This window comes from Falco biarmicus, chromosome 13 (assembly GCF_023638135.1).
Source record: "Falco biarmicus isolate bFalBia1 chromosome 13, bFalBia1.pri, whole genome shotgun sequence".
Taxonomy (NCBI): domain Eukaryota; kingdom Metazoa; phylum Chordata; class Aves; order Falconiformes; family Falconidae; genus Falco; species Falco biarmicus.
In genome coordinates, this window is record NC_079300.1 from 12,278,442 (window position 1) to 12,288,857 (window position 10,416).

General features: G+C 60.8%; 1 protein-coding gene across 1 annotated transcript; it reads left to right on the plus strand.

Moving 5' to 3' along the window:
- Positions 1-6,141: 6,141 nt before the first annotated feature.
- Positions 6,142-8,962, plus strand: SLC51A (solute carrier family 51 subunit alpha). Its single transcript, XM_056358151.1, has 9 exons — positions 6,142-6,369; positions 6,568-6,662; positions 7,076-7,230; positions 7,348-7,421; positions 7,503-7,661; positions 7,794-7,905; positions 8,016-8,162; positions 8,346-8,451; positions 8,577-8,962. The coding sequence occupies exons 1-9, from the start codon at positions 6,335-6,337 to the stop codon at positions 8,711-8,713; spliced, it is 1,020 nt and encodes a 339-aa protein (XP_056214126.1). The 5' UTR covers positions 6,142-6,334; the 3' UTR covers positions 8,714-8,962.
- The last annotated feature ends 1,454 nt before the right edge of the window (positions 8,963-10,416 follow it).

Genomic DNA, 10,416 nt, shown 5'->3' on the forward strand with positions numbered 1-10,416 from the left:
TATATATATTTTATATATATATATATATATATATAATGGAAATATATATATGGTCAAACAGTTTCAGCAGTTTTGGGAAGAGGCATTTTGCTGACATGAGTTGCAGAGTTGGGCTGCCAAGGGCCTGCGGGCAGGTTCCCTGGGGGGTGATCCCCTCTAGGTGATGTGGTGATGACCCCAGTTGTGCCGATGTCCCACTTCTCTCCCCAGCCCGGATCTGTGGCATGGGAGCCTGGTGAGGGTGGCAGCATCCATCGTGGCACCCAGACCTGCCTGGTGGCAGCATCTGTGTTGGCACTCAGACTTGCCCAGGGAGGGGGCAGGACGTCCCTGAGGGTGCCACCAGGGCTGTGCACAGGAGCTGTCCCCATGGCTGCAGCTGGGCAGTGTTTCTGAGAGCCAGGGATGGCAAGAAGAGGGCACATGGAATTTGGCCCATGCACCCCGTGCACTACTTCTGCTTCCCGAGAGGGTGAGGAAGGAGTTGATGAGACATCAGGGCCTGGCTTTTCCGTGGAGCAGCACGTTGCTCTGATTAGCAAAAATCGCGAGCTCTTCCTTGCACTCCCCCATGTGCTGCATGCCTCTGCTCTCACCCCACCATCACTGCCCCATATAGCCACCTCACTGGTGTGTCCCATCACCTGCAGCTGGGCAGAGGGCTTGGGGCTGGTGTCTCCCGTGGGAATGATCCTTACCCCATTGTACTGGGAGAAGGAGGATTTTCCCTATCCAGGACAGGAGGCTGAGGCCAGCAGACCTCCTACCCTGCTGAGCCTCTCTGAAGCCGGCATTTCTCCCAGTGACCTTGGCAGCAGAGGCTGCAGAGCTGGCTGGCTCTGAGGGCAGCGTGTCCCCATCCAAAATGTCAGTCTGTAACACCTGGCACATGTCTCTCCCTGGGTGTTGGAGCAATGAGGTTTTTCCAGTGGCAGAGGGATTGCTCTCTGCTGGGAAGGGGAGGATTTGAGGGGGGCTATTGCTCTGCCAGAGGGTCCACACCATGTGCCACCCCAGCTGTGCTCATGAGCGAGATGGGGAGCCTTCCCCTGCCCAGAGCAGGGGACCCACAGGGGGCCAGTGTCTCACACCCCTGCAGTAACCCCCCTGCCCTCCTTGCTCACTGCTCCCTCCCTGCCTTATCTCCCAGGGACAGCAGCTCCCACCCCACCAGCTGCCTCCTGGAGCAATCAGTGGGGAGCACAAGGGCCTTATCTGCAGGCCAGCTGTGGGCAGGGCTCCCTGCCATCCCTATCAGCAGGGCGGCTCCAGACCTGGGGCTGAGGGGAGCCAGCCTCATCCCTGCTGTGCTGAGGCCAGGGCTGGGAGCATTGCCATGGCCCCACGCTGACCGTTGCAGTGGGATGCTCCAGGGCCCTGGGACCCCTCTCCAGCTCAGCAAGCATGACGCTGCCAGATTTGCAGGGGTCCAGCCGAGGCCATTGCACTGGGTGGTTGTGGTTTGTGGTGGGGTGTGTGAAGGCAGATGGTGACAGCAGCCTTGTGTGACTGCCAGCAGGACCCCCCCATCCTCTTCCACCAAGCTCCAGCAGCAGTTTCCTCATGCGGGTGATGCTTGCGGGGGCTGGAGGGGGCCAGATGGGGCCAGTGCCCTGGGAAAGTCTTTCCTGTCCCTTTCACAAGACCTCCACGTTTTATTTGTTTCTCCTGAGTTGCTCCCACCCTCCTGTTTCCAGTGGCTCAGCAAGGAGCTGTCGGAACACCAGTGGGGTGGGGACACCGTCTCTCCTGCTGGGGTAGGGGATACCAGGGTCATCTGTGGTCATGCAGAGCATGGGCATCTCTATGATGAAGTGCCCATGAAGTGTGGCTTCCCCCAGAGGTGGGTGCCAGGCATCCCCCTGTGCCATGGGGTTCCATTACTCTTGGGGTGCTGGTCCTGCATGGCACAGGGACTGGGCAGAGCGAGGGATGTTTCCTGGGAAAGGGAGCATCCTGGCTACTCTGTCCCACTTAGCAGAGTCTGTCCCTTTGTGTCCTGGGGCATTACAGTGACCGCGGATCACCAAAAGCTCAGGGTGAAGATCTTTATTGTCCAATTCTCTGGCTGGACCACAGCCTGAGGTAGGTGTGAGGTTCTCCCTCCTTGGCATCCCTGCTGTCCCAGGCTCTGGGTGGGAAAGATGAGCATGGGGGGAAATGCATTTTTGCCTCTTACAGCTCCTACCAGGGCTTTGAATGAGGATTTTCCTTCCCCGTCATGTCCTGGCTGTGGAGAAGCAGGTGAGGGTCAGCCGGGAGCCTGCCATACCCACCGGGGTCAGCCCCTCCAGCCATAACATCAAGGAATTATAGACGGGTGGAAAACCATCTAAAAACCTGTGCAAATATTTGCATTTCAAGCTCTTTTCCAAATGTTGGGGAATGCTGACAAAGCAGCAGCGTGGGTGATGCAGGCATGCCCAGAGGGTCTGCTTTTTGGGTTTTTTTTTTGTCTGGGGGCAGGATTTCAATGGTCAAAGAGTTTTGTTTAAAATAAAAAAGCTAATGAAGCAAATGGGGAGATTTACCAGCACTGCTGCTGGCTCCTCTACCAGCTCCTTGGGGCAAAACAGCCACCCCAATGCTGAGGGGACCATGAGCCTTTAAACCACCGTTGCTCTGGGCCAGTGGGTGCATGGCTGCTGCCTCAGTGCTCCATTTTCCTACTCTGCTGAAGGGGTTTTTGGCAGGAAAGGGGCTCCCTGTGCCCAGTGCTGCTCTGCCCTGGAGCATCTCAGTGGTCTGGGGCTGAGGTCGAGCTGATGGGACTTACCTGGAACCTTGTGTGGCCCCCCGCGTCCTGCCCATGCCAGGGGATGTTCACTTGCTGTTGGCTCCTGCCTGTCCTGCTAGCCTTTGGGCCTGGTAGCAGCCTGTGTGGAAAAGAGTGACCAGGGGAGAAGGGTGGCCATGGACCCTGGTGGTCCCAGGATCACCTGTCCCAAGTGTGGACAGGGACTGAAATAAGGGGATAAGTTGGGGGGAACCCTGGGCTACCCCATCCCACTGCATTTCCCCTCTCCACACCCATCTCTGACAGCTCCTGGGGCAGGTCAGAGCAAGAAAGTTGCAGGCAGGTCCCATCCTGCCAGCGTAGGGAGGGCTCAAGGGCTGTGGGCTGCAGGGGCAAGAGTCCTCTGTGTCCCTGGGGGGCAGCTTGGGGTGGTGACACCCAGCCCCACAGCATGCTGTTCACAGCAGGATGGTGTGACTGACATGTCCTGGCTCCACGTGGGGTGGGACGGGATGGACTTGGGCATGGTGATGGGTCTGAGGGCTCAGTGCAGGTGGAGGTGGGTCAGTGCTTCTGGGTGTCACCGGTGCATCTGGTGCCAAGAGGGGATGGAGAGGGGTGTGTGTGCATTGATGGAGCCTCCTGTGCACGTGTGCATGCATGGTGGGACCAGCTCATGCTGAGTATTGATACATGGGGCTGCCCCCCTGCTCTGGGTTTGGGGTCCAGCCATGTCCTGCATCCCCCTCTCAGGCTGGCGGGATGCTCCATGCCCCACAGCCGTACCTGGCACCTCAGAGTGTGCTTTGTTTGGGGGAAGTAGATGACCCAGGGCTCAAGTAGGGTCAGGTAGACAGTGGCAAGGAGGGTCATCATGATACTGGTGCAGTGAGTCAGGGACAGACACAGGTGTGCTGGGCAAGGGAACTACCGCATGACCTGTGCAGTGGGCACACATGAGTGGTGCTGGTCCTGGGGTTATGTGCAGGCAGGGGAATAGGCCTCTGCATGTGACAGCCTGGGTGGTGCAGCACGTGTGTGTGCATGCCAGGGCAGGACTCTGCTTCTCTGGGCCGGGCATACGTGCAGATCGGTGCAGTGGTGATGGACCACAGCGGGATGAGCACCAGGTAGACAAGGCAGGACAGCAGGACTGCCATGACATAGCTCACAGTGACTGTCATGAAGAGGCAGATGCAGCAGACGTCATAGGAACTGATGTGTTCCTTCAGCTGTGGGCAATGCTGGTGAAAATGTTGCAGCACAGGGGTGCTGGGCAGGGGTCCCCCATAGGTTCTGTGCACCCTGTGGGGCTGGCAGCACCCAGGGCTGTGGCTGCTCTCTGCAGAGTGCTGCACATAGAGACCACGTGTACATGGGGGTGTGTGCTTGTGCAAGGCGGGGGTGAGTGTCTCCGTGTGTGCAAGGGGTGTCTGAGTGCACAGGGCTGGGTGTGCAGTGTGCAGGAGGTATGGACAGGGGTATAGGGTGCAATACGGAATGCTGTGTGTATGAGACACAATGTATGGGGCTAGAGGTAGGCTACGGTGTGTAGGGGCTGCAGGGAGTAGGGCTGAGTGTGTGAGGTGTAATGTATAGGGATGGATGTATATTGGGTGCGGTGTGTAGGGCTTAGCATCCAAGCTACAGATAGGGTTTACAGGGTGCAGAGTGTGTTAGGTGTGGGGCACAGTATATAGGGCAGGGTGGTTGTGGGGGTATACAGTGTGTAGGGACAGGGGTACAGGGCTTGGTTAATGGGGCTGAGGAGTGGGGTAGGGGCAGGAGCGCACAGCACCTTGGACATGCACAGAGCTGCCAGGATCCCAGGGTGCCCTGTATCCCTCATCTCCACAGAATGGTTGCAGAGGGGGCAGCTGTGACGGTGGCACTCTCATGGGCAGTGCTGTCTTGCTGTGCTGCAGAGCTCCTGCTTCAGCCTGCCCTCCCTGGCCACCACTGCAGGAGACACGTGAGGAGACAGTGCTCCCCCAGCCCCAGGGCCAGCCCCTGGGGCCACCCCACCACGGAGCAGTCCCTGCTCCCCTGTTACCCCACTTAGCTGGAGGAGCCCTAGGCTGACTACACCTAGAAGACCAAGCCAGCAAGAGCTGGAAGAGAAGGAGGAAGAAGGAGGAAGAGAATGGTGATGGAGCTGGGCATGATGTGCAGAGCCAGCCACACCTGCAGGTGGGGGAGTACAGGGAGAATGGAGCCAGGGTCAGGTCCTGGGGCTGCTGTGGGAGAGTTGGAGAGGAGGGGACAAAGAGCCTTGGGGTGCTCAGTCCCAGGGGCTGCTGGAGCTGGGGGGTGGTGGGGGAGAGGATGCAGATCCAGGCCATTTGAGCTGATGCCTGGCTCTAACATCTCAAGGACACTGGTGTGAAACAGCAGCTCTGCTGCCCCGTGTCCCCAGGATGGGGCTCAGCCCATGGCTTTGGGGTGACTTACAGGAAGGAGGCCAGTGAGCTCAGGTAGATGGGGGTGCTGAAACGAAGTGGGATGAGAAGCTCCATGGTGGGCCAGACAGCTGCAGGGCCTTGGCCTCTTGGGATAGATGGCATCCTGCTCCCACAGCAACCACAGCAAAATGGATTCCCCCATTCCATTCCCATGGCAATCACAGTATCCCCCTCCTGCCCCCATCCCATTCCCATGGAAACTGCACCATTCCCAGCCCCCCACCCTGTATCCCAGTCCCATGACAACTGCAGCATCTTGTTCCCATGGCAGGGTGCAGGGGACCCATTTGGGGTGCTGGTGCCACTCTGGCTTCAGCAGGAGCCCGCTGCCAAGCGGCAAAGGGTGGGGGCTTGGAGGTCCCTGGGGACCCAGTACAAATCAGTACTCATGTTCCTTGGGGTGCTGGCAGGACACGAGGAGCTGCGGGCACCCTGGGACCCATGAGGATGCTGGGATCCGCCTAGGACAAGGACCCGCTGCTCCCGGCCTGGCGCCCCAGCTCCGCGCTCAGCTGCGGCCCCTCCGCCGGGCGGGCTCTGCCCCCGGGCCGGGCGCCCAGCGCGGCCCAGCCCTGCCCTCTGCCGTCGCGGAGCTGCCCCCGGCCGGGCTCAGCCCCGCGCTGCCGGGACCCTCAGGGCGGGCAGGGGCTGGCAGGCACCCCCCCGGTCCCCCGGCACCACCTCGCACCCGGCCACCGCGGCTGAGGGGACGTGAGGTCGCGCCGCGCACGCTGCACGGCCACACGGGCACCCCCGGCACCCCCAGCTCATCGCCCGCCACCGTGCCCGAGGGGGCGTGTGGGCGGTGTCACCCCGGCAGAGGTGCTCTCCCCCCCGGGCTGGGGGTGCGCAGGCGTGCCGGCACGGGCTGTCCCCCCCCGGCACCCCGGGTCGATAACCGGGCGGCCGAGCGCCCCGCGGGGCCGGCATGGCGCGGCGGGACACACACGCCAATGGGCGCCCGCAGTGGCGGCACAGGGAGGGGAGCGCCGGAGCTGCTGGTTAAACTGGAACCAGGCGCGGTGGCCCCCCCCGCGGTCCCTGCCCCGGGGACTCTGACCCCACGGGCGGCCAGGGGAAGCCGAGGCAGGCGGTGCTGAGCAGCCCTGGGACGGAGCCGGGGGAGCAGGGCAGGATGGACCCCGCCATGGAGCTGGCAGAGGACCCCAGGTGGGTGCCGGGGACCTCCGTGTCATTTTGCAGCCAGGCAAATCCAACTTTTTGGAGCAGGATTTGGGGTTATTCCCTCTGTAAAAGAATGCAGGCGCCTGGGGGTGAGGCAAGCCAGCCAGGGGACCCCGGGGACCCTGCGGGGCTGGGTGTCCCTGTGTCCCTGCCAGCCTCGTGCAGCGATCCCCTTCTCCGCAGGTTCCCCCGCCCGTTGGTGGAGATGCTGATCAGGAACTTCAGCGTGCCGGCAGCCTGCTTCTCCCTGCCACCCACCTCCCGGCAGCTGCTGCAGCGTAGGTGGGGGGCCCGGGGGGGGGGCGCGGGGGGGGGACCCCTCCTCTCGCCACTGCCGGAGCAGGGCAGGGACGAAGGGGGATGAAGGCGGTAGGGCGGCTGCGGCAGGTGCGGGCAGGGAGCAGCCCTGAGGAAGCAGGAGGCAGCTGGGTGCTGCTGGGGTGTCAGCCTCCCCGCCATAGCCCTGCCTGCAGGGATGGGGGTGACCCTGGGGAGGGTCAGCACCGGGGTAGGTGACATGGGACACGGGAGCAGCAGGGCAGAAGCACTAGCTCTGGCACAGCCAGATGTGGCGAGGATGCAGTGAGGAGCTTCCCGAAGCGTGGAGTGGTGGGGCAGTGGAGCTCCCTGCTGCGGTGGCCCCAGGGGAGACAGGAGGGGATGGAGCCAGCTTCTTACCCCTCCCTGGCAGAGCTGGACATGGCCCAACTCACCATCATGGGCCTTGCCACCATCATGACGCTGCTGTCAGTCATGATATTCGTGGAAGAGGCCTTCTACCTCACACGCAAGATCCGCTGCCCCATCAAGATGAAGACCCTCTGCTGGAGCAGCTCGGCCCCTACAGTGAGCTGGGGCATGGGGGTGGTGGTGGGCATCACCCTGGTGGGCCTGGGCCACCCAAGGGGTGCCAGCCCCCAGGAGGAGGGGAGCAGCAGTGTGCCAAGCTCACATCTCCCCCAGGTTGTGTGCGTGGTCAGCTGCTTCGGTCTGTGGATCCCACGCTCCATGATGGTGGTGGAGATGGCTACCACAGCGTGAGTATTGCCTACCCCAGGGCAGGGGCACCGGGGAGCCCGCAGGCCCTGACCTGCTTTCCTCCTCCTCCTCTTCTGCAGGTACTTTGCCATCTGCTTCTACCTCCTGATGCTGGTCATGGTGGAGGGCTTCGGGGGGAAGGAGGCGGTGCTCAGCACCCTGAAAGATGTGCCCATGGTGGTCAGCACTGGGCCCTGCTGCTGCTGCTGTCCCTGCCTGCCCCGAATCACCATGAGCAAGTGAGGGACAGCTGGGGTAACCCCCTGCCCCTGGGGAGGGCATCCACCCCCCGCTTCTGCTGGGGCGGAACAGCAAGTCCCCGGGCGGAGGCTGAAGGACCTCAGGGTGCTATCAGCCTCTCTCGCTGTCAGGAGAAAGCTTCAACTGCTGATGCTGGGGACTTTCCAGTATGCCTTCTTCAGGGCTGTCGCCGTCTTCCTGGGGCTGGTCCTGGCTGCTGATGGCAACTACAACCCTGCTGATGTGAGTGCCCGGGCATGGGCAGGGTGACATCCTGGCCAGGGAGCCTCCACCAGCCCTCGCCTTGCACAGCAGCTTGGTCAGCCCAGGCACGTTTCCTCTGTCCCCCCCAGATCTCGGCAGAGAGCGTGGCCCTCTGGATCAACACCCTGGTCGGCGTCTCCACGCTCTTCGGGCTGTGGGCCTTGGGCATCCTATTCCGGCAGGCCCGGCTACACCTGACAGAGCAGAACATCAAGGCCAAGTTCTCCTGCTTCCAGGTGAGCCCTCGTCCTGCCTGGCTCGTCGCTGAGCGAGGGGCTCTTCCAGCACACCTGGGATGAGGTGGTATGGGGGAGGAGATGGTGGGGCAGGAGCTACTGGTGGGCAAGAGCCAGGTCTGGCTGCTGGAGTGGGGAAGGCAGCGGCTCCTGCCCCACCACCTCTGGTGTTGGTGGCTGCAGATCCTCCTCCTCCTGACGGCGCTGCAGCCTGCCATCTTCAGCATCCTGGCCAACAATGGCAACATCGCCTGCTCACCACCCTTCTCCTCCAAGGCCAGGTCACAGCGTAAGTCAGGAGATGGGGGAGCAGTGTCACACGCTGCTGGCTGAGCCCCGCCATTGCACGGTGGGGTGTGGGGGAACAGGCATGGTGGATCGAGGCAGCTTCAAATGACCCTTTCCCTCTTCCAGAGATGAACATGCAGCTGTTGATCCCACAAACCTTCATCTTGGCAGTGGTGACACGGATGTACTACCGCAAGCAGGATGACAAGCCAGGCTACCAGCCTGTCAGCTTCACACCTGCTGGCACCAGTGTCAAGGCGTGAGCGGGAGGGAACAACCGGGGTGCCAAGGTGCAGAGTAAGGCCAGGGACTGGTCTGCCCTGTACAGCCATCTCCTCCTCCTCTGGCCCTGGGGAGCTGCTGGCAGCAGTTGAGGCAGAGGGGGAAAGGGCATCTTGGCATGTGGTAAAAGGGTCTGAAACCTGAAAACCACAAGCCAAAGGGATCCGTGAAGCTGCCTCCAGCCCAAGGGGCTCTTGTCTGGCACCAAATAAAGATAAATCTGTACCCAAGTCTTGTGCTGGTGACTGCGCTCAGATTGTCTCCTGCCCAGGCTGGGCTGAAAATGACTCCACACAGGGGGAGGCAGATGGAGCCCAGGCCAGCACAGCCATGGCATGGAGTCCCCAACACCCAGCTGTGACACAGACCTCTAGGTGCTGCTGGCTGGGGTCTGACAGCCAAGACAATGCCAGGGCAGCAGCATTTTCTCCTGAGACCTCTGAATGGCTCTGGCCCATCCCTGGGGCACACCCTCCACAGCCATGGCGGCTCCTGAGAGCAGAGTGGGAGCATCCCTACCTGCCAGCCTGGGGCCAGGCAAAGGAAGGAGCCTTGAAGCACCTTCACAACACGGGCAGTTAGTTACTGCTGCCTTAACCAGCCCTGCCTGGGATCTGCTCTGGTAGCAGTGTCTGCTCTACACCTACAGCAGAGGTGGGGATGGATGTTAGGTGTGATGATGACTTGCAGAAACCACTGGGTAATCTCCTGACCCCTTCTGAAGCATCTTCTCACTCAAACCACTGCTAAGATGGCAGGTGAGGAGACCATGACAGGAGCTGGCTGGGCTAGGATGGCAGAAGGGATCTGGCACACACTGAGTAAAATGACTTTACATTTATTTGGCTAAACATAAAAGCCAAACCTCAACTCCAGTACAAGCCAGTAAGACACACTGTGTGCACACAGGCCCATACAGAGAAACCAGCACAGCAAACACTGACTAGAAAGAGCCAGCTCAAGGTGGCCACTGCTGCAGGGCTGGGGATGACAGCAGGACTGGGTGATGCAGCATGGCTGGAGATGGGCAGCAGATGCCAGATCATCAGCACTAAGACCAGTGCTGCCAGGCACCACCAAAACCTCCCCCTGACCTGCACCCCGGTGCCCTCCCACTGTAATACCTCTGTCCGGTGCGACATGTCGAGGAAGCAGAGTCAGAAAGCCAAAGCTCCCAAGTTTTAATTGACTCATTTTGGGGAGAAAGCAAGTTGTCTCTGCCATGAGGGAGGAAAAGTGACTCAGAGCTTTTTGCAGGTAGCTGTGTCCAAAGCGAAACTGCTCAGCCGGAAGAGGCACTGGTGATGTGTTATGAGACTGCCAAATTTGACAAGACTCCTGACCACAGCACATGGACACTACCAACATGGCTTTCTAGGCACCAGCAGAAGTGCTGGGACCCAGCAATCTCACGGTTTTGCCAAGAAGCAACACCCAGGCAAGCAGCAAATATGGGACTCATCCCCACCCTGACAGACAGCCAGACCCAGCTCCTTGCCTGCAGCAGGTAGGAAACCCACGTTTACATCAGGGAGCCCTTGGCAGCAAGTCACCCTGAGGCCAGGTGGCAAGACACAAGGCCAGTCCCACCAAAGTCACCACTAATGCCAAGCATATTCTCTGCTCCAGCACCTGCCTCTGGATATAAGAACTGGACTGCACAATGAAGTCCCAACCCTCTATA